The sequence below is a fragment of the Phytophthora ramorum genome, assembly GCF_020800215.1.
Source record: "Phytophthora ramorum isolate Pr-102 chromosome Unknown Phyram_PR-102_s0002, whole genome shotgun sequence".
NCBI lineage: Eukaryota > Oomycota > Peronosporomycetes > Peronosporales > Peronosporaceae > Phytophthora > Phytophthora ramorum.
In genome coordinates, this window is record NW_027150648.1 from 3,659,147 (window position 1) to 3,681,154 (window position 22,008).

General features: G+C 51.1%; 8 protein-coding genes across 8 annotated transcripts; 3 read left to right on the forward strand and 5 right to left on the reverse strand.

The window, feature by feature from the left end:
* Nucleotides 1-190: 190 nt before the first annotated feature.
* On the reverse strand, nucleotides 191-2,620 carry KRP23_2602 (Ferric reduction oxidase 8, mitochondrial; the record flags this gene model as incomplete). Its single annotated transcript, XM_067887360.1, has 1 exon — nucleotides 191-2,620. One exon carries the CDS (start codon nucleotides 2,618-2,620, stop codon nucleotides 191-193), a length of 2,430 nt encoding a protein of 809 aa, XP_067749953.1.
* A 276-nt stretch (nucleotides 2,621-2,896) lies between these two features.
* KRP23_2603 (uncharacterized protein) lies at nucleotides 2,897-3,439 on the reverse strand (the record flags this gene model as incomplete). Its single annotated transcript, XM_067887361.1, has 1 exon — nucleotides 2,897-3,439. One exon carries the CDS (start codon nucleotides 3,437-3,439, stop codon nucleotides 2,897-2,899), a length of 543 nt encoding a protein of 180 aa, XP_067749954.1.
* Nucleotides 3,440-4,373: 934 nt separating this feature from the next.
* KRP23_2604 (uncharacterized protein) lies at nucleotides 4,374-5,288 on the reverse strand (the record flags this gene model as incomplete). The annotated part of the gene is made up of 1 exon (XM_067887362.1): nucleotides 4,374-5,288. The coding sequence occupies one exon, from the start codon at nucleotides 5,286-5,288 to the stop codon at nucleotides 4,374-4,376; it is 915 nt and encodes a 304-aa protein (XP_067749955.1).
* A 166-nt stretch (nucleotides 5,289-5,454) lies between these two features.
* On the reverse strand, nucleotides 5,455-7,192 carry KRP23_2605 (Multiple inositol polyphosphate phosphatase 1; the record flags this gene model as incomplete). The annotated part of the gene is made up of 5 exons (XM_067887363.1): nucleotides 5,455-6,019; nucleotides 6,088-6,290; nucleotides 6,358-6,421; nucleotides 6,504-6,779; nucleotides 6,843-7,192. 5 exons carry the CDS (start codon nucleotides 7,190-7,192, stop codon nucleotides 5,455-5,457), a joined length of 1,458 nt encoding a protein of 485 aa, XP_067749956.1.
* Nucleotides 7,193-7,414: 222 nt separating this feature from the next.
* KRP23_2606 (Multiple inositol polyphosphate phosphatase 1) lies at nucleotides 7,415-8,938 on the reverse strand (the record flags this gene model as incomplete). The annotated part of the gene is made up of 4 exons (XM_067887364.1): nucleotides 7,415-7,958; nucleotides 8,028-8,230; nucleotides 8,316-8,379; nucleotides 8,448-8,938. The coding sequence occupies 4 exons, from the start codon at nucleotides 8,936-8,938 to the stop codon at nucleotides 7,415-7,417; spliced, it is 1,302 nt and encodes a 433-aa protein (XP_067749957.1).
* A 475-nt stretch (nucleotides 8,939-9,413) lies between these two features.
* Nucleotides 9,414-11,968, forward strand: KRP23_2607 (SR-related and CTD-associated factor 4; the record flags this gene model as incomplete). Its single annotated transcript, XM_067887365.1, has 8 exons — nucleotides 9,414-9,575; nucleotides 9,646-9,715; nucleotides 9,798-9,829; nucleotides 9,897-9,998; nucleotides 10,058-10,159; nucleotides 10,233-10,996; nucleotides 11,087-11,209; nucleotides 11,362-11,968. 8 exons carry the CDS (start codon nucleotides 9,414-9,416, stop codon nucleotides 11,966-11,968), a joined length of 1,962 nt encoding a protein of 653 aa, XP_067749958.1.
* A 438-nt stretch (nucleotides 11,969-12,406) lies between these two features.
* KRP23_2608 (Multiple inositol polyphosphate phosphatase 1) lies at nucleotides 12,407-14,077 on the forward strand (the record flags this gene model as incomplete). The annotated part of the gene is made up of 6 exons (XM_067887366.1): nucleotides 12,407-12,548; nucleotides 12,609-12,687; nucleotides 12,775-13,047; nucleotides 13,117-13,180; nucleotides 13,252-13,457; nucleotides 13,537-14,077. The coding sequence occupies 6 exons, from the start codon at nucleotides 12,407-12,409 to the stop codon at nucleotides 14,075-14,077; spliced, it is 1,305 nt and encodes a 434-aa protein (XP_067749959.1).
* Nucleotides 14,078-19,006: 4,929 nt separating this feature from the next.
* Nucleotides 19,007-21,876, forward strand: KRP23_2609 (uncharacterized protein; the record flags this gene model as incomplete). Its single annotated transcript, XM_067887367.1, has 4 exons — nucleotides 19,007-19,022; nucleotides 19,085-19,233; nucleotides 19,303-19,694; nucleotides 20,673-21,876. 4 exons carry the CDS (start codon nucleotides 19,007-19,009, stop codon nucleotides 21,874-21,876), a joined length of 1,761 nt encoding a protein of 586 aa, XP_067749960.1.
* Nucleotides 21,877-22,008: the final 132 nt, after the last annotated feature.

The following is a 22,008-nucleotide window of genomic DNA, read 5'->3' on the forward strand; positions in this document are numbered from 1 at the left end:
GAACGGAGAAATCAAGAGTGAAGAAGGTGGCCTGAAGTTGAGCAGCATGTATGAAATGACGGCTGCATTGTGCCTTGATTGAGACGCTAGAGCGGGCGTCTTGTTTATTACTGCTGGCATACGAATCAGAGTCCAGGTGGGTAACAATGGAGACTAGCATGGATAGTTTATTGACTCTGTTTTCTTCAGTCTACAGCTCAAATTCCTCTTCGTGTACATCGAAGTTGTGCGCACCAAGGTCGGCAATCGCATCGCCAGTAGCTGCCTTTAGCGCCTCGGGGCCCGAGATGAACACGCCGATTGTAGTATCTGTTGAGCTGCAGCTGTGTCGTTCGTGCACTTCACGCATGATCTCAGCCATATTCGGGCGCGACCCACAGGCAACATCATACTCCTCCACTAAGTCACGAAGCGTCCTGAGACTCATATCGTCTTCGCGATAATCTTGGTTAGCCTCTGTCGGCGATGTCGGTCGAATGCTCGAGTAGTTGCACTGTGCGACGTCATGGCCTCGAGGCGGATTCTTGATGTTGCTGTTCGGGGCAGATCGTTGCCATCGATTCAGCAGCAGCAAGACGTACGCGACGATCGGGATCAAGAAGACGACTCCAATCTCCACAAAGTTCTGCAAAGGCCAAAACTGCGTCTTCTTCCCGTGATCCATTAGCACGCCATTGTCAAATTCCAGCCATAGTACCAACAACGTGACTGGCACGAGCATGGCCGAGTACAAGACGATCTTGATGCCTCTCGAACGCATTGGCTCGATAAATGGCGACGGAGAGCTACGCAGTCCTGCAAACGTTCTCGTTCCGGCGCTGTGGATGATGCTTGTCTTGCCTCGCAATCGATCGTAGTCAATTTTTGTGTCCAGCATCATTTTGCTGGGCATACGCGTCAAGTTGAATCGAAGTGTGAACCGCTCGCCGTGTGGATCGAGGCGTTTGATCTTCGATAGTATTGGGGAAGTCTCTTCAAGCAGTGCAAGCTCACGAATGGCCAAGATGAGGAAGACGCGTTGCAATGGAAGTGACGGATCACGCTTTTCGAGTCGAGCCACCATATCCTCTAGAATGGCAAACAGCGGCGTGGAGCCAATGCCGCCTCCAATCAAGCAGACCGTCGAGTATTCCTCGTATCCGGCGAGTGAAGCACCGTAGTAGCCATCCATGTACACAACTGGAAGCTTGCCATTGTCTCGGCACTCTTGCGCGTGGTCAATGAGATTCTCAGTCCAGTCTCCTAGTGATTTCGCAAGGATGGTCAGAGACATTGCGCTCGTTCGTGGTGAAGAACTGATTGTAAACGCATGCCACTGCAGCTTTGAGATGGCAGGAACGTTGAGGTACACAAACTGCCCGATGTCGAAGCCGCCCTCAAGTTGGTTGGCTGACCGAGCCAGCACAATCTTGACTAGGCCCTCGGGTAGTCGAGTAAACTCGAGCACTTGCACCGGGAAGAGCGAATTCCAGCGCGAAATCGCTCTGCTCGACAGGTAGAGCACGAGTGTCGGAAGCAGCCACCAAACAATGATATTGAAGTGCAGCACGGCGAAGATCACCGCAGGAATGTACAAGTGATGCACGTAGTAGAACGTCTCGAAGAGATGGCGACGAACCCACGGGTGAGACGTGAACAGGATGGCGAGCATGAAGAACAACGAGATCTCTCCGAACACGTTGAACCACTTGGGATAGCCGATGTGCCAGTAGTCAAGCTGGCAGTCGAAGCACGGCAGCGCTTGCTGGGCAAGCACACCCTGCCGATACCACAACCAGTAGAACGGAATTGCGTGCAGAATCGCGCCGTAGATTGCGAACAGGCCGAGCCAGCGATGGTACTTGACGCCATTTGCGTACGAGATGTTGAAGAACTCCATCCAGGCACAGTGACGTGTACACGGCAGGAAGAGGAACGCCATGTTGAAGACGGAGCTGTAGCCAAATACAATGCCGCTGAGCTCGAGCACCGTGTTAAAATCGTACGGATCGCCCGCGAGAGGCAAGAATCGACGCTGGTTCATCCAGCCGTAGACAAACAAAACCGCGTTTCCAATGACCAGGAACGCAATGAATAGCAGCTCGCCGTAGCAAAAGTCCGTCACGTAGTGAGCGCCAGGAATCCGTTTAAAGCGTGGAGGCTTGCGACGCAGTAAGGCCGACACAGCGAGCACTTGACGGGCTGTGTGGCGGTGCACATTGTAGTCTCGAACGAACTCGAAGAAGAGCAAACTGCCGAGCATTGGCAGCACAGTAAACAGCACGAAGAACGTCGGAGCCAGCATTTCGTAGTGGCCGTACGCCTTGAGCGAGGACCCGGCAGGTGGTGGAGTCAATGGCACCCCCCAAAACGGACTGATGGCAGTGTTGAAGCTCAGCTGGATCGACGGCGACAAGTACATCACTTGACCCCAAATGTAGATGACGACCGACACCACCAGCATCACGTGGGCCAGAGTATTGAGGAACGGCACGCGGGCAGAAGGTAGACTTGCTGGTTTGATGCTGACCATCGACTGAAGTGAGCTTTTGGTGTCCTCATCGTTGACGTTCAATAGCGGTCGAAGCACTGCAGCGTCTCCATCAAGTTCTCCCAATGGTGGCGAGCACTGCTCCGGCATCGTCGTGTGAAGTCAGTGGAGAAAATCGAAGTGGTGATCCAGCCCCACCACCGAATCGGTGGTGGTGCATCCCATTGAAACGAAAGTGGCCGAGGGTCGATGGATGGCATGATGCTGCAGAGCCGCCCAAGAAGCGCCCGAGGCACGAGCTCCGGAAGTAATTGACTGCAAGGTGCACAGGACGAGCCAGCAGCATGCCTCAAGCCAATCAACGACTCAGAACCAGTTCAACATGAACACCTTCGCCATCAAAGCGTTAATGATCTCGAATGGACTCTATTCCAGGTACGTCTCGAGCTCTCGCCCGCTGTCGAGCCACTTGTGCACACGGAGCGGGTGATGGAGATACTCCTGCAGTTCCCTGAAGAGCTGGAGTCGGTACTCTTTCAGCCAAGGGGACGGGACGGTGGTGCGTCTCAGGAAGAGATATCTCTCCACGTCTTGGCGCTGCATCATGGCCTTCCCTTCGTACGGAAACCAGGCGTCCCGGCAGCTGGAGCAGCAGACGCTTTCCTCGTAGGTGCGGTAGATGAGCATTTGGCCGTTGAACAGCAAGTCGTCGAGCGAGAGGAGGCGACAGCATGGGAAGCACTCGGACCCGGGCGACGTCATGGCGCTCAAAGTGTTTTCCCACTTGGACACTTGGACGTGGCCGCAATCGCTTTCGTGGTCGGCTAGATGAGCTTGAGTGGGGAACGCGACGCCGCACAAACACTTGAGGCCTTCCATCTTGGGTGGCGCTTGCTGCTCTTGATCGGGACTCGGCGGAATCAGGAATGGTCGGTCTCTGCTGCACCACGCGGTACCTTTTGTGACCATCGTGGGTTATCTTTCGTGCGCTGCACAGCAGAACGTCGACGAGCTGTAAGTAAGCCAAGAGGTGGTGCCAAAGCATTAACTTTTAGTAGTATTAGTGGGAGTCTTCGCATGAAGTTTGAGCTGAGCATTATCAATTTTCATCTGGGGCGATAATGCTTTCACGCTTCATGGGCACAGTGGGTCGGTCTCGAGATGATAGACGACTCGCCCAGTGCAGTGCACCAGAACGCCGAGACAATTTCAACATAGCCACTCTTGGGTTTGACCTTGAGCTCGCAGCAGCATCGGTCATCTTGAGGGTGGGCTGATCTGATGGTCACGGGTGGTTGAGCATTGATTGTCGCTGCGAGTTTGGTGCTTGGACGTTCGTTGGAATAAATCCTCGATGTTTTCATGGTGCGCTGTGGCAAGGAAATTGAGAAGTGAACAGGTCGCATACATGTTGATAAATTACCCCTCGTGAGCTACACAGAACTGAGTTTGACCATCAACATTCATAATCAATTCTAGGCATCAACACAACGTGTATTGGTTCGATCCACGCGCTCAAGCGCACGATTTCAGTTCCTAACTTACTAACGATACAGTTGCTGGACAATGGGTACTGTTGCAAGAAAGAAAACTATAGCTCTCAACTCTGTGCCTAGAGGCATCCGCACGCTAAGAAGCGAGTTGCGTATGCTCAACATGCACTGCTGCCTAATACCCCCCTCCCCCCCAATTATAATTCTCCTTGGTTTCAGTCGCGACACTCTCGTAAATGAAACTCAGTAACGTATTGTCACGATTCGAAATGGTATCAAGTTACCTCCTTGGTCGCAGCCTGATGCTTAAACCCTCGTGACACTCGCAGCGTCCTTTGAGCAGAAACATTCACCAGAGACTGGTGCTACAAAATCTTCGTCGGCGAATGATCCCCACCCTTCATCACCACCTATAAGCTAAGAGGCCGGCCAGTGACGTTCAATCCCAAGTCGACTGACGCTCTGATCTCATCCACGAGCTCTTTCAGCTCAAACCGGCGCTTCTCTCCGTCTGAAAACCGCACAGTCCACTTGGTCGGTGCGTTGTCACTTGTGACCCACCCGACCACTTGTCCGGTGATCCACTCCGTCACGATCGAATTGGTCTTTTCATCAACAACCATCCTCCTCTTAAGAATGCTCCAAAACACTGCTCGTCCGGGTAATGTGGCCAGTTCATCCATAAGCTTCGTCTTGTCAAACTGGTCCTCCTCCTCCTCCTCCTCCTCCTCCTCCTGCTCACCGTCCCCCTCCACTTCCTCCTTATTGTCCAGCTGTTCCTCCTCGTCACTCTCCGCCTCCTTCCGCCCCCGACTCGACCTGCGTCCAGACTGGGCAGCTGAAGTTTGCAAGACGCTCTTCTCGTTCCTCCTCAACGTCGTGAGGCGGTTCTTCAGCATATTCTCATCGGGAATCTTCGCCAGGATTGTGGGCTGGTCGGCGTATTTCTCTTGCAGCGCGAGGCGGCACTTCTTGGCCGAAGACCCTCCAGCCAGCAAGGCGTCCACGTCGCCCTTGACGGACAGGTCGATGCCTTTGCGCTTCTTGTTGCTGATCTTGGTGCCGTGGTCTCCAGTTGTCTCGAGGTTATACAACGTTGCAGTTTTCGCGTCCTCCTTCTTACTGGCACGCACAATGCGCAGTCGCCGCGGACAGTCACAGTGCGAGACGCAGCGATACACCTTGCCGTTTCCGGTCGCGCCGTAGTTGTACGCGATCTGGTACAGCGACGCGTCGAGCGAGTGCAGCGCGAGCGTGGCGTCTTCCATGGACGTGTGCGCCGACACGTGGTTGAAGGAGAGCGCGGGGGACGTGCGGCGTGGCATCCCGGTCGCAGGTTTTTGATTAGCAAGTGCCTTTGCCAAAATAATAGGTTTCTTGATGGGGAATACTGGTGCATATTACCTTTAGATTACTATATATTCTGTTTAGTGATGATGAAGTTGGAAAAAGGATGGCACCTCTAGATATTTTGAGTTTTGCAGGGTATGGTTACGCGTGCGACTTGCGTTTTTTGATGGCGCAGTCTCTTTTGAAGTTGTAGTCGTTGAGGTAGTAGCTCCATAGCTGCTCCACCTTGGAAAGTTCGCAGTACAGTTCTCCATCGCAACCGGGTAGTGGGGCCTCGATCTCTTGGATCCACACAGACACGTAGAACTTTTGGTCCGTTTTGCCGCGGTACAGACGGAAGTCCATGTTGGAGGCAGTAGGAGATAGTATCGACGTGCGGAAGCCCCGTGAATTGATTTGGTCATCGCTCCACGATGCCAACAGCCTGGTACGATCTCCGTACCCGAGCAGTGTCATGAGCGGCAGTGTGGTTTCGGCGTGACCGAAGCGCAAGTTGCCGACGATGGCTGTTTCACCGGTGGTGAATTTTTTCATGTAGGAGTAGATATCTTGCAGCAGGACGGCGGACATTTCGTAGTTGATTTTGAACCCGGCACCCTGTTCGTAGAAAGCTTCGAGGTCCTCGGCGTAGTCCAGTCTGTTCAGAAATGTTTGGTCCATGAGCGAGCACCACTGGTTCGTGATACCGTACACCATGATGTCAAACCTACGAATTCACAGAACAGTTTAGTTAGTAAAACAGCGCACACGTTCGCGATGTCGATGATAACGTACGCGCAAGCTGCGAATGCTGCACGCACATCAGTGAAGCTGAGCGACGCACTTTCCGGCAGGTTCAGTTGCATCTTGAGGTACACTTCGCTTGCATTCATTTGACTGGAGCTTCCGTAAGCCTTCAACTCTGCAGAAGCCTTCGGGTTGCGCTTGACTTCCGAAAGGTAGCGAGCACAAATGTCGTAGAAGCGAATGAGCGGGTCCTAGAGCAGCAAGGAAGACGTCGGAACGGATAACATTTTTGTTGCGAAGTGCTCTTGATAAACGTACCTTTCCACTCGCATACTCAACATACTGAATGTCGTCAAGGTTATCGAAAAAGGTGCTGGCAAACCTGTAAGAATGGGCAGTAACCCAAACACAAGAGCGCATCATAATCGTGCAGTCCAGCAAGGCTCGTGGGTTTTTAAACCTACGCTTTGGCACTTTCACCCGTGCGCGCCTTGAACGTGTGTGTAAGCAAGAACTGGCTTGGGTTATACACCGTCGGGAATGCCGAGCCCACCGACTTTCGGGTGCGTTTCCCATACGCTGCAAGCTCATCAAACCCAGTCGAAGATAGGGTCCCTGCAACTGTAAGGTTATACGGGAGCGAATAGTCCTTCAACCACTGCGGGATGACACTCGAATAATTCGCCTGAAGCCTTTCCAACAGATCGGCAATCTCTACCATGGTATTGTCGGTAGGAAACCTAAAACAGGAGATACAGCGCTTAGCGTCAAAAAGAGGCATAGACTCAGTATTTTCCCCTTACCTGCTTCCATGACGACTCACCTGCTGAATCTGAAGCAGCTCCAGATCTGATGCCTGGATTCCTGTCGACCTTGCATTCGACTGCACAAGGTTTGAAGAAGTACTACGCTGATCCCAATACATCGTCATCGTTCCAAACGAACGAGGGCTAATTGCACTGGAGTTAGCAGCCTTCAGGCTGTCAAGCTCAACGACGACAGCATTCTTGTCTTCGTAGCCACCTGTGGCTACTAGCAGGATTGTTGCAAGGACACCTGTGGCAGCCAGGAATCGGCCGATCGTTACCACCGGCAAGGCCGGCGATGAACCTGGAGATTTTTCTCGGTCGAACGCTTCGAAGTTCCTCGTCATTGGTTCTTGGCACTCCTTTCGCGACAAATACAAACTGCGGTGGTCTCTTTCGCATGATGGTCGCCATGCGCTCTTATCGGTCGTTTCATTTGCAAACAATTTTAGAGAGCAGACAAATCTGTCCAAAGCAACTTGGACAATGAGAATGCTACCTCGTTTCAATCGGAAGTATCTTGTGCGGGCACTCGAACCTGATCTATCATGACGTCGATCTTGATCGTTCTACACGGCACAGTCCGCCTCGAAGTCGTAGTCGTTGATATAGTAGCTCCAAATCTCTTCCACTTTTGAAAGCTCGCAGTACATTGCGCCATCGCATCCGGGCAAAGGAGCTTCCACCTCCTGAATCCACACCGATACGTAGTACTTCTGGTCCGCCTTGCTACGATACAGACGAAAATCGATGTTCGAGGCTGTGGGAGCTAGAGCCGACGAGCGGAAGCCACGCGAGTCAATTTGCTCTTCTGTCCACGACGCCAAAAGCTTAGTGCGGTCGCCGTAGCCCAACAGTGTCATGAGCGGAAGTGTGGTTTCGGCATGGGCGAAACGAAGGTTACCCACAATCGTCGTGTCACCTGTGGTGAAATTCTTCATGTAGGCGTAAATGTCCTGTAGCAGCACAGCCGACATTTCGTAGTTGATCTTGTATCCGGCACCCTGCTCGTAAAAGGTTTCCAGCTCGTCCGAGTACTCCAGGTGATTCAGAAATATTTGATTGACAAGGGAGCACCACTGATCAGTGACGTTGCTCAGCATAATGTCAAATCTGTATCACAATTCAAAACGACATTAGGACATTCTCAAGCAACTCCTTTCGTAGCAATGCAGGACGCACGCGCAGGCGGAGAACGCGGACGCAGCATCTGTGGTACTGATGTCAGCGTCACTGGGCAGGTTCAGCTGAGACTTGAGAGACACGATGCTTTCGTTCATCTTTCCTGAGATTTGGAATGCGTCAAACGCCTGGAGCGCGCTGGAGTTGTCTGCGACTTCTGCGACATAACGAGCACACTCATCGAAGAAGCGAAGCAGTGGGTCCTGAAAGCGTATCAAGAAGTTTGGAAATGGAATCAGTTGACACAAAGAACTGTTCCCCAAAGCTGGGAAGTACTGCACGCCTTACGCTGCCGTCCGGGTACTCCGTGTACTCCACATCCTCCGGGTTGCTGAAGAACGTACTGGCAAACCTTTAGTGTCACCAGCAAGTTGTAAAGTCAGTTCTGAGGCAATGAACAATCTACAAAAGAGCACGTACGATTGAGCACTCTCGCCGGTGCGCGTGACACTAGTGTGCGCTAGCTTGAACAAGCTGGCATTGTACGCCGTCGGGATGGCCGAACCAACGGAGTTCCGAGAGCGCGAACCGTACCCCACGAGTTCCGCAAAGCCCGCGGGTGCAAGCTCGCCCGCGTCTGTCGAGTTGTACGGCAGCGAGTAGTTTTTAAGCCACTCCGGAATGAAGTTTGAGTAGTTCGCCTGCAACTTGTCCAGCAGGTCGGTGATCTCTCCCATGTTCCCTTTGGTGGGGTATCTGCTTCCGTGGCGACTCACTTGTTGCAGCTGCACCAGCTCCAGATCTTCCGCTTGGACGCTTGCATTCGCCTGCAACACCGAGATAAGGGCGGAGTCGCGTTGATCCCAGTACTTGGTCTTGGTGGCAAACGACTGTAAGCTGAAGCTGCTACCAGCGTCCGCACTAGGCGACGCGGTGAGGAGGACGAGAAGAATCGCCAACTTGTCGAGCATGGCACCCTGTGTGTCACGGTGAGTATCTACCGTGGGGTAAATCTGAAAGTGAGCTGCATGTGTCCCCGGTCGAGGTCATTAGAGTCTAATTTAGACAGACTGAGGGTCAGGATGCAATGCATCCACTGCACTTTCCTTCGTCACGTGACCACCCAACGTTGGATGGCCTTCCAACAGCTGCCTTCATGAGTTGCACGGAAGCTGAGCAGACCATGACCACTTGCGCAGACAGCGCGGGAGTTTTTGGTCTTCTATCAGGTGTCATGTTGATACAAGCACGCGACCGCCACCAGATTCGCTCGTGAATCTCTACCAGATGCAGACGTTGAAGTTGCTGTCTATAGAAGTTTGCTTTGTCAAATCAAGGGTATGTGCGAATTTTTGAGTTGTGTGCTCAACATTAATGTGATGTACAGTACATTTATTTGTCCGAGATCCGGCTGGCCATTCAAGAAAGCCTTCGGCGGGTGGGAGCATGGGGGGCCACGAGCACCGCGAGGGCCACGGCCGCTCGCGCGCGGGCGCGTGGGAAGGTTTCGAGAAGCTCAAGCAGGCGCTGGAGGGCCTGGCCACGGCCAAGGGGGTGTCCCAGAGCCGCATCGGCGCCGTGGCCAAGCTGGCGGCGCATTATTCCAAGGTGAAGAGGCGATGCATTTAGTTTTTATTATTTGGAGGCTGTCTGCTGACTTGGAATTTGTATGCGACAGTTCTACAAACACGTGGTGCACGACATCGAAGTCTTTCTATGGAAGGCGGAGGTGGAGCACCGATTGGCTGGTACGAGTTTATATTTTCTTAGTGGGGGGAGGGAGGAATTCTCAGTTTGTTCTTGTTTGTGTGTGTTTTCATTATTATTTAGGACTCTACGCTATTGATGCCATTATCCGACAGGTACGTTATAATATTTTATTATATTTGCTGACAGTTGCTGAGAGGATTTATTGTTTTTTTCCTGCAGGCTCATGCCAAAAACGGCCCGAAAGACGTGTACGTCAAACGTTTCCTGATTCGGCTGGCGGACACCATTGCAGCAGTGAAGAAGGTCCCGGAGGAGTCCCAGGTAAGAGAGGAAAATGCTGTTGGTATGTGAAGCAGATTTCTGATCTTTTGATTGTGTAGTTGAAGGTTCGGCACGTGATTGAAGAATGGCAAAAGCGCGGGGTTTACTCAACGAAACAGATTGAAGACGCTGGGGGACGTGAATATCTGTTCAAGGGACAAGTAAGCAATTTTTTTTTATGTGGTGTTGAGATTCCTATGGTTCTAACATGCTGCTTTATTTGTTGTCGTTTAGGAGGAGCAGTCGGAAAATGTTACGCCACGTGCATCGCCAGGAAAGTTGGCTTCGCTGTTATCCATTATCAAACAGAAGAAAGGCGAGCAGGAGCACCCAGGCGACCAACAGTCCCGGCCACCTTTTAACGACTCGTACACCAGAGACCAACGGCAAGGAGACAAGGGTGGGGCGTATAACCAGCGAAGCTACGACGAACGACGAACGAATGATCAGCGCTACGAGAGCAGTGACACCGGCGGCATTATGGGCGATGCGCCTGGTGTGCCCGTCGGAAGTGGTCGCATTCGGAGAACCCCTGATGACCACCCAAGCGACATGGACGACCGTGATCCGAAAAAAGCTCGTGGCTCCCGGTGGGGGCCATCTAGGTCGGACAACAACTCATCAAACGATAGGCCTGCTCCAATTGTTACGTCCCTGGACAGAGAGGGAGATTATCGACCTGATAGTGGCAAAAATGGTTACGGTTCACCACCGGGGTCATCTCGTCAGGCCCCGCCAAGACATGAAGAGTGGAACAGAAATGCACCTCCCATTCGTGGTTCTGGCGCCGGATGGCCTCGTAGTGAAGGCGTGCGATCACCACAGTCTGGAAGTCTAGGTAGACAGAACGCGAGCCCGTATGAGCAGGGCGGTATGCAGCGATCCCCGTTCTCTGGATCGGACGACCGGCGTAGTCCAGGTAACCGCGTGCCAGGGACCTCTGGAGAAGTTTGCCGCAACTTCTTGGCTGGCAGATGCACGTTTGGTGATCGTTGCTGGTACGGTGGGTTGTTCAACCAGCTTTTGTTTTGCGCCTATATTTTTCATGCGAAAGAACACTAACTTTGCTTCATTTGATTTTGCTATAGGCACATTCACGACCAGCAGGCCCTTCAGTCAGGAGGCCGTTCAGAAATGGCTGAAGTTAGGCGCAAAACTGTGCTGTGCAATAATTTCCCGCTCGGGAAGTGCCGCTTTGGGGATAACTGCAGGTACTACTCGATTAGTAGCATTGACGTTTGCTTTGTCTGCGAGGTCGCAACTAGGTTGCCTTGCCTCTTTCCCTTAATGGACCGTTCTCTGATGATGGACTCCCTTTGTGGGCCCTGTTTTTTTTTGCCGTTTACGTGGATCTCTCTTTCAGCTTTGCTCACGGAGAAGATGAACTTGACAAGTCCGCGAGACGACCTCCCGTGCATGGTGAACCAACTGGAAGCCGCTGGCAACCATCGCCGAGCGCACTGCCAAGTGCGGAGCAGTCACGCATTTTGCCTTCTCCCAGTGCGTCTGCTCCACCTCCCCAAGCTAGATCTTACGGAGCCCCGCAAGCTGTATATAATGAACCACACGGTGATCGCGGCACTAGAGAAGGTGATTCTTCCGTATCTTATGCTAACGCCGCTGCGCCCTCGCCCGGTGGGCGCCGGCCGCCACCCGACCACCAGTCTGCCCCCACGGCGCCTCCACAAGGCTACCCAGGGTCGTTCACCTCGGCCTCGTCTCCGTATGGCACCACTGCTGGATCAACGTTTATGAACCAAGCTCCGACTTACCCGAGTGGTGGCGACCAAGGTCGAAGCCGCATCCCAGGCGGTGCACCCGTGCTACCATCCCCTGGCTCGCTGTCGCAGTCTTACGGAGGTGTTGTTGCTGCTTCTGCTCCGGGCCCCAGTCCCAAGGTCCTTGCAGACGACGACGATGGCGACACCGTTGAACCCGAGTTTACTCTGGAGTACGATGACGACGACTAAATGGAGATAAGTGGCGTTTGTCAAACACATTGAGGTTCATTAGGCGCGACAAGACGCTCATGCACTTGTACATGTTATCGCCGAGACGTTCAGCAGACGAGGTACCAGGACAAGTCAAGAGGAGTGATAGCAAGAACCAGGTCGGCTGATGCACTTTTGAGTATAGCGAACACGATTCTCAACTTGCATTAAACAGGAAATTATTTCGTGTCCACAGATGTCCACCATTGAGGTGGACACTTCTCATGTACCCATTCTATTTTCATCCAATCATACGTTGTTATCCTTCAATTTTGTGCCCCCATTGGCTAATTTGAATCGCAAAATCTTCTGATAACAGCAAGCATGAGAAGCCCCCCAGGTGCATCGGGGTCACCTCCCCCTCCCTTTCCCTACGTGCCTCGTCGACTGCTACATGCACTCGCAATCGCTTCTTTGATGTTCCTCGCAGTGGCCACCCAACTGCCAGCTTCGTTCTCCATCAGCTCGTCGAGCATTTTTCGATCTCCGACGACGCCTCAAACCGACTATTTCGAACACATATTCGCTACCAAAACCAAGTACTGGGACCAACGCCACGGTAAAGCAGCCGACCATGACGCTGCAATCATAAGAGCATTGATGGCACTCCCTGGTATAGCAAATTCGAGCGACAGGACGCCTCTACGGCAGGAATTAGAGTTGATTCAAACTCAAATCGTGGCACGTCACGGAATTCGGTAAGTAGGAATCAGAAGCTGTAAAAGGGTTGGATATTGACGTAAGCACTTGTTTATAATGCATAATTTTATATGGATGGTGATAAGATACCCGACAGGAGGGAATATCCAGGATATCAACGCTCTGCTGGAGAGATTGCAGCCTTTCGGAAGGTTACTGCCAGAGTGGGTGGTGAACTACACGTTACCGTACAATATGAGTGTTAAAGGAGAGCTTGCTGTGGCCGGAGAGAAAGAACTACGGAAATTGGGTCGTCGAAGTCTTGCTAGAAGCGGACACGAGGCGCCTGTGACGTATGAGAAGGAGACGTACCGTGTCGCGCACACGCACGTATCGAGAACCCGAGACTCTGCTATTGCGTACGGATTTCATGATTCGATAAGGGCAGCTTTGGTAGTTAATGGATTGGTAATTTTCTTGTGGTGCAGATTTGCTGGCGAGTTCTTCGCGAATGCGAAAGAGGTGAAATATATCGAGTACCCGAAAGACAAGGTACGTCGCCGCCTGCAGTTTGAATGGCCAATTAGCGGTGCTTCCGTACAAACACACATTTTCCCATGTAGGATACCCTTCTGCGATTCTTCGACCAGTGCGCACGATACCAGCGCGAAGTTAAGCAAAACATAACGGCACAAGAACAGATGAATGACTTCCGAAAGTCAAGCAGGATGGCTGAGAATGCGAAATGGCTGAAAAGAGCACTTGGGTTGGAGGGGGAGAACATCGATTTCTCAGCCAAAGACCTGACGGCTGTACAGTCTGCTTGCGCGTAAGGCACTTTTCACCCTTTTTTTCTGTTCGAACCGGAGTCTGAAGAAGAGCTAATTGGGCTGTGGGCGCACCTGCAGGTTTGATATCGCGCTTTACCATCACAAGCATCAGTGGTGCTCTTTGCTGTCCAAGGATCTTCTGCAATCAGTTGAGTATCTGGACGATCTGAAGGAGTTCTATTGGATTGGAGGTGGATACAAGATTAACTACGAAATGGCGGCCGTACTGTTGCGCGAGATCTTCGACACAATGCTAGCAAGGATCCAAGATGATACGTCGCTCATTGGCAACTTCTTTTTCGCTCATGCGGAGACGACTCTCCCGTTGATGACACTACTGGGGTATGGCGATCGTTCTCTTCTGTTTGCAAACGCTTCGCTTTCCGATATCGCATCTCGGGGGTTTCGGTCATCAATCCTGTCTCCGTTTGCAGCAAATGTTGAATTCCGGTTGTTCAAACGGACGTCGAACGATGGAGAGTATTATGTGCAAATCCTTGTGAACGAGAAGGAAGATATCATCCCTGGGTGCGGCCGTGTATTTTGCAAGTTGTCGCAGCTTGAAAAGCAATGGCACTACTACTTGAAGACATACAGCTTTCATGAAGACTGCATGTAGGCTAGTTGGTGAAGGAAACTGTACATGAATGTGGTAATAAAGCGTTTGCTTCCTGCATTTAGATGCGACTATCCGCACTCGGATCCATTCATCGCCCCTTCGAAGCTACGAAACGCGTGTGCGAATGGCTTCTGTGACAGCACCCGATAGTGCTTCTGACTCTGTACCAGGAGTTGTGCGTGATATTCCAGCTGAAGAAGAAGAAGGGGACACATTGCTCAGTGATATTCGCGACGAAAGCAGCAATAACGACACCGTTGAAGAGTGCGACAAGCTGCCAGAGTGTGTCGAAGACTCTTTCGCAAGTCTCTGTATTGATGTTGAGCATGTTACTGGCCTCGCATGGTATAATGCTCGAGTTTTGAATGACCGCCAACGACGAATCTACGTTCGGTTTACGATCGATCCTGGCAATGTGCACGTATCCACGGATACTTTTATTTGTACTGAGCGATGTCTAAACCCAGTGGAGATGATGATACCCGTGTCACTAACGGCAGAATATGATGATACAATGATGGTGATGGAGATTTGGGAAGCTCACGATGGATATCAGAGTGAGTTTATCGGCCATGGTCGTGAACATATTCACAAACTAATCAGGGAAAATTCGCTGGAGATTCCGTTGACATCAAGAAGTGGTAAGGCTTCCTGTGGGAAAATAATTCTATCCGCAGAGTTACATCGACACTCCGGGGTGCTGTCGAGTACGCTCCTGCGAGGATTCAGCGTACCTTTTCAAGAAAATGGTGAGCAGGCGACAGATTTGATTGTAGTTATGATTTTGGAATGCCAGGGGCTACCACGAGACTGCAATCCGGTTGTCGTGGCAATCAAAAGTAGCCAATCTAACACACTCATGAGAACGGACTGTGCAGAGTTTGATGATAAACGTGGCTCCTTTGTGTGGAATCATCGCTTCTGCTTTGAAGCGAGGCAAGTAAGCATGCAAGATGAAAGCATTTCGTTAGCTCTTGTTCTTGAAGACGGCGTCGAGAACCGGCCTTTGCAGGAGGCACTTGGAACTGTTATTATTCCGTTTGATGCGCTGAAAAATGGCGATTCAACATTTTGTGCGTGGGTTGCATTACAACCAACTGCTACAATGGAGGCGCAATTAGATGTTCACATTCGTATTATGTGCTGCCTGCTCATAGATAGCGCACGCAACAGCGTGGTGACCGATTCTCTGGCCACTACAGATGTGCCGAACTCGACTTTTATACCCTCTGTTAGAGCCGCGGATGCGCCAATTGCTCTTCCTCTTGGAAGCCTGCTGGAGATTAAACTCGTGACTATATGCGCGACTACACCCGCCGAGGTCGAATTTCTGCGAGAATTATTGAGTTCATGTAATGAGGGAGGCGGGCAACTCGCCATACGCGGACGTCTTCAGTTGACTGATGGAAACTCACAACGAAGTGCCACCAACGCTGCTGTTAGACCCGACAAATTGCACTGTGAAAATCAAGTATGCGTTCAGCTACATGCTGACAAAGATGATTGCATTATCCTTCAATTCGAACTAAGCCCCGATGTGGTGACGAACGCACAACCCCAACTTCATGTCGAGATACGTTCACGAAAATCTCAAAAGTGGAGGATGTCACTCTGGATAGCATTGTCGTTCGTGCTGAAAACGCTTTCCGCAGGGATGGAGTATCAGTGCAATCTTCCTCTTCTAGACCAAGAAGAACGCACATGTGGTTATCTTGGTGCCAATTTTCGAGGTGGATTGCAAGCTGACTTCCTGAATAGTGATTTGTTGTGGACTCCCGTCGTACACAAGCCCAAGCATTGTTTTCTCAGTGTGAAAGGGATAAACCTGCAAGCTTTAGAAAGCAAAAGTGATATCAGTTGCTTTGCAAAGATCTGGTCGAGCGCAACGGGCAAGTTCCGTGCTCAACTGGTATCACCTCTAATGTGGAAAAACGGCGGGTTTGCTTCTGACGAAACGAAAGCTGTGTCATTGAAGGTACATGATGCAGAGAGTGAGGTGGTGTTTGTGGGCATCTATCGCTTTAGTACTGTTGAGAGAAACGAGTTGATCGGATTTGGTAGCTTTAGTATCTCGCACGTTTTGGAAGTAAACGGGAGAACTGAAAATCTCGAAATTCAGCAAAGTGTGCTTCTGTATTCAGAATCTCCGGGTGAAAAGAAGGAGTGCGGGTCAGCGATACTTACACTCCAAACAATGAGCGCCAACAACGAGGAAATGGATTGCAGCGTGTCACTTGCTTGTACAAGTCTAGGTGGGGTAGCGTATCCTGTTCGAAGTGGCGAAATGAAGTGTCGATTTGATGTTGGCATCCTTAAAGTGCTTTGTTTACCAGTACAAATATTAGAAGGCGATACTATCACTGTCCAGCTTCGGATATCGCAGAGCAACTGGAAAACAGAGCTAGGCCCTGCTAAAGTCATGCTTGGCGATGACGGAGCAACTACATACGTTTCGGTAGGAGATAAGGCGAATGCTATTGTTTGCTGGTCGCCGAAGGACCGAGCCTTCCCTGTACTGGAGATCACTTTATATGTACAGCATCAGCGAAAGCCGAACCGGTCAGGGATTATGTCCAGTGCTTCCCTCACTCCGAGTGCACGCGCTAGACGCCAAATAGATCGTCAAGCTACCAATGAAGTGCTAAAACCTGTATTAATGGCGACTGGCAGCCTGAACCTGTCTTCATTCTTCTCACAGCTGAACGTCTCAGTGCACACTGATTTACAGCTAGTAGTGGGGAAAGCATTTTCCGGCACGGATCCTACGAAATATGAGAGCGTGTCATTGCTAGCTACGCTGCGGGCATCATCGCACCTAGAAGATGGAGCCAAGTCTCCAACTTCTTTGGGCGCTTTGGACACTACACCACAGCCTGTTAAGGGGGATATATGCATTCATCTATTACACGCTACCGGCAGCATCTTGAGAAAGACTAGCTCTGTTTCTACTTACTACGTGCTAATTTCTTCTGGTGCACAGCAGATAACTAGCAGGTACGACATTGTAAACTGATTTTGTTTGTGTACTACTAAGCTTTTTTTTTATTGTTTTGCAGCTGCTGCTCAATCGATGAGGCGCAAACGCTTACTTGGAATCAGCAATTAGCACTCCCGGTCGCGTGTTCGGCACCTCCTCTTATCTGCCTTACAGTCTATCATCGCATTATTGACAGCGGGAAGCCAGAAAACTTAAACGTGGGACAGCACCTCAGTGGGGATGAAGTCGTCGGGTATCTGACGCTTCCAATGTTCCCTGCGGTTCTTGAAGAGGACCATCTTCTACAACTCGAGCTGCCCTTCGGAATGCCTTTCGACCCAGCAAGTGCTGGTTCGGTGAAGCAAAGCGATTTCCATAAACGAGGAATGATCACATTGGAAGTGCAATTTCTGCCAAGTCAACAGCCCAAGACGACTTTATCTGTGCCAACCGAAGTATTCGAACTGGCGATTCATCGAGTGAGGGGGGATCTGAATTGTCTCAGTCCTGCATCTAGTCCAACGAAGCACGTTTTTATTGATGTTAGTCTCACGGTGGAACGCGGTGGCAAAGCCGAGGAGCTTGCAGTAGGTTCAACTGGTGTGATATCGATCTCAGCATCAGGAATGACAGAAGTAAGTGAGGTCGTTGACCTCGGTAACTCTACAATTGCAACAAATCTCGCGCACGACTCGAGTTGCGTGCTTGTCGGAAGAATTCGAGACTTGACTGGAAACTGCTACGGCCGTGTTCATCTTCCACTACGGCGAGATTGGAGAGAACGGCTGGTAAACCGAAAGAAGCAAGTGTGGTATCCTATATGCATCCAGGAAAACAATAGCGATACTACGGCAACAAAGGCTGCTGTTTTAATGAGCCTACAAGTTGCCCAACGAAATAATTCAGCTCCACAAGCGAATGTACCCGGCAGGTTCTACGTCGGTGTTTCTGAAGTGATCGTTGACTACTCGCTTGGAGTTGCGAAGTCAAATTTGCTGAAACTGGGGAAATATGGTGGAGCTAATGTGGAATTGGCATGCGTCTCGACGACGGGTGCCAGCAATGAAACCCGCTATCGTACCAAGCAAGCTACGGATCAGGATAATCTTCGCCACTGGCATTGGACAAATGAGTGGTTTACATTTACGCAAATGGTCGAGTCAAGTTCCTCACAGGAGCTACAAGTATCCTTACGCATAGGAGCACAGTCCAATCAGCCGCAGCTCCACGGCAAGTTGGACCTCTCTTCAGCCATTGAAGATGCCAAACTAAAACGTCGTGATGTGTGGGTTACTTTAACCGACCAGCTTGAAGATGACGAAGCTGCTGTGACGGCACATCTTCACGTTGTGGTCTGCTATATACCTACGATTATTGGAGATTTCCATTTGGAGTTTGGAGAGGGTTACACTTTCTCGGAGTCCGAGCGCATGCTTCGGGTTGAGCATACATTTTACAAATGCATCGTTAACGAAACCACCTACAAAAGTGCTATAGAAGATGACTCCGAGCCTGACGGTGGCTACAAGCGACTAAGACTACCATTTGACTCCAGACTTGACACGTCTGCAGCGGTGCCAGCGTTTTCTATTCTGCGGATGGGAGTAACTAAAACGCTAGGAGAAATCTGCTTGGGGGTCCTCTTGATAGATCTCCTGTCGATCTGTTGCCTGTCATCATCGGACACGTCGCCTGTTAACAACCGGGAACGATTCTCTTGGTGCGAATTTAGAGACAACAGTGATCGATCTAAGACGACGGGTGTTGCGAAACTACGCGTAAGGTACGAGTCAGCAGGAAACGCTGTCCAGCAGCAAAGTACTGGGACATCAGAAACGATTGAGAAACGCGTAGCAGCGGCTGAAGTTTTTACGATTTGGAAGAAGTTTTTCTATTTGTTGGACCAGAACGGGAACGGATATATCGACCGCAAAGAATTCACGGACATTTTCATGAATCACCTCGATGGTACGATTATTCACATTCTAAAGTCGATCTTCGGTCGGCTCTAACTCGTTCGCTGCTCGTAGATATGGTGGAAACGCCCGATGGTCAAAAGCTGTTGCAGCTACTATTTGGTGATGATGGCAACCAAGGCAGCACTGACAAAAGTGCGAACGCTCCCTCACAGCAGGACATATCGGCGCTGTTTTCCGTGATGGACACTAATCGCGACAACGTACGCCTTTGTACAAGTGGTTTTCTTCTTGGGGTTTCTTACATATATGAGTCGTTCTGACGCACACAGGAAATCGAGTGGGCAGAGTATCTTCGGTTCCTCCAGCAAAAACAGCAACAGTTCCTTGCCACAGCAAAGGATGATGAAAAAGCAGTTCAATCTACAGCCGAGAGCCCGGAAGTGCCGTCTCCACAACTTGAGCAGAAGAGAGAGCTCAGGAAGAAAAATCGAGAGGATCGGCGTCTACCACCACTGAGCTCTGGGGCTGCAAGTTCGAACCAGAATGAATTCTCGTCAAAAAGTCATTTGCTGAAGCAGACTCCATCAGAACCAAAACGCCCCAGCAAGACATCGGCATCGGAAGAGAAGCTACTGAAGCTGCAGTATTCAAACCAAGAACAACGTCGCCTGCAGCAACAGGTATCCTCGTTGGAATCGATCCTCGCCTTAGAGCGAAAACGGTATGCAGAACTCGCGGCAGACCGTCAAGCCCTGATGCGATCGTATCAGCAGTTGCATCTCAAACACCAACATGAGATCATCCAGGAACAAACGAAGGCAAAGTGGATGAAACAGACGATTGAGCGGCAACAACAGCAGCTCGAGGAGCGTGAGAACCTCCGTCAGAATCGCAACCAAGCCTCGATTGTGTTACAATCAACTCTTCGGTCACGGTTGGAGCAGAAGCGGTACCAAGGGATGAAACTCCAGCGCGCTAATGCTGCGATCGCCATTCAATGCATGCTCAGGCGTGTGAACGCAAAGAAAAAGCTGCGAGTACTCCAGGAAGCAGATCAAATTGCAAAGCAGCGCATACGAGCTGTTTCAAGTCTGCAGAGATTTACAAGGCTTCATTTGCACAGAAAGGAGCGAGCTGTACTCGTGGAAGCCAGGAATTTATCCGCGACCATTTTACAAAAGAACGCCCGCAAGATGCTAGCTTCCAGCGCTTGGAAGCGTCAGAAGGTTGCTGCGACGAAGGTTCAGTGCTGGCTTCGTCAGCGTCGCGCGATTCGCAATGTGACTCAAATTCGGGATGCGACGCTGGTTGTGAATACTGCTGTGCTGGGGTGGTTTATGCGGTGGCAGTACGAGAGGATACGCGAGAGTACGCGAAAGCTACAGCAGTGGTGGAGGCGGGCAAGCAAAGAACGATCAGCCTTTGCAGAACTGCTTGAGGCTGTGCTTTGTATCCAGTCGGCCTGGAAGAGGAGAAGTGCGCGGAAGTGGTTTGAACGGGAGTGGCAACGACAAGAAACGTTTCTTTCCGAACTGGAGGCAACGATTTGTATTCAAGCGGCGTGGCGAGGGCGACATCAGCGTCGGCTAAGTCAATCACAAGAACCAACCCCACGGCTCGACGACGACAGTGTGATCGAAGCTTTGCTCTATAGCATTATAGCCGTTGTTGAGGCAGACGCCGTCGATCGTGTTCTCAGTGAGCAGAGCACAATAAGTGCAACCCCGGCCGATCTTACGGAGTCAGAAGTCGACATTAAACATATCTTGACAGACCTTCTTGAAGCCGTGGCTAGATTGAGTGAGCCTGACGCATGGGAAAGCAGAATCGAGGGGCTGAACGGGTCGAACGTGGACGCTACTCACGTCAGGACGGATTCAATCGTTGATCCGATCTCTCCTTCCACGGCAGCTAACTATGTCGAGCAGGAAAACGTCTTGGGCGATGATTTGAATGCAGCTGGATCGGATGACGTCGAACGTCCTACAACGACCGATGACACTACAGACTGTTGTATGAATCTTCCAGCAGACGTGCACAATGAAATCCTCGAGGATTCGGAGCTTGATGCGGTCCGGTGTGTGCTGGAAAGCATTCAAGATCAAGTTGTCGCACGTGCACACGATGAAGTTTTTGGGTCGGTCACCAAGGATGCTGACAAGCTGAGCGCCCCGCCAAGTGATGGAGGTGTTGATATTCCTACTCAAATCACCGATTCCGGGTATTCCTTAAACGAACCTGCCACCGCTAGCGAAGAAGAAGGCGCACTACAACAACCCAGCGAAGGTGAAAGTGGCAATGAATCAGACTCTACGACTAATGAACTAGAGGAAGGCGCCGTTCATCAGCAAGGCATTGATGCCGATCAACATAGCCCACTTGATCAGCATTCAGGAGACTCGCAGGAACCTGAAGCGGTCGACACCCGTACACGAAGTGTGGACCCTGATCAACCCGACGCTTCAAGTAATGGAGGTCGAGAAAACAACGTTGACGTGGCGAGCAATTCGCATGGCGTGTCTGAACACGAAGTTGTAGACCCCACAGATCCGGATGGCGAAGCGAACGGCCAAATATTAATTGATGCAGACCTTAGTGCAGCGTTTGACACGGACACAACAGCAGGAAATTTCGCCGTGCCGAATGACAGCGATTCCGACGACCCAGGGAATGAAGACAATAGCAGCGACGAGGCTGGTAGCAGTATCGATTCGGCCGACCTGATGCTGGAGGCCGACGAAATGGCAATTTTGCAAGACACAAGTACCAATCCCAGCGTAGTGACTCGTGCAGCTCGCCACCGCAAAACAGAACGCTTGGACAGCGTGACTCTCCTGTCCGATCTCGACCAGCTCGATGCACAAAGCACGAAAAATCCCCCCCGTCATCGTGAAAACCATTAAGACGGGTAGGCTAAAGCCTTAATCAGAATGCAAAACGCTTTCAATGAGGAACCGGTCGGCGTTCCTTGAGTAGACGGTGACTGTTCATCGGCAGCTTCGTGGGGGCGTGCACCAAGATTTCGTTAATTCATC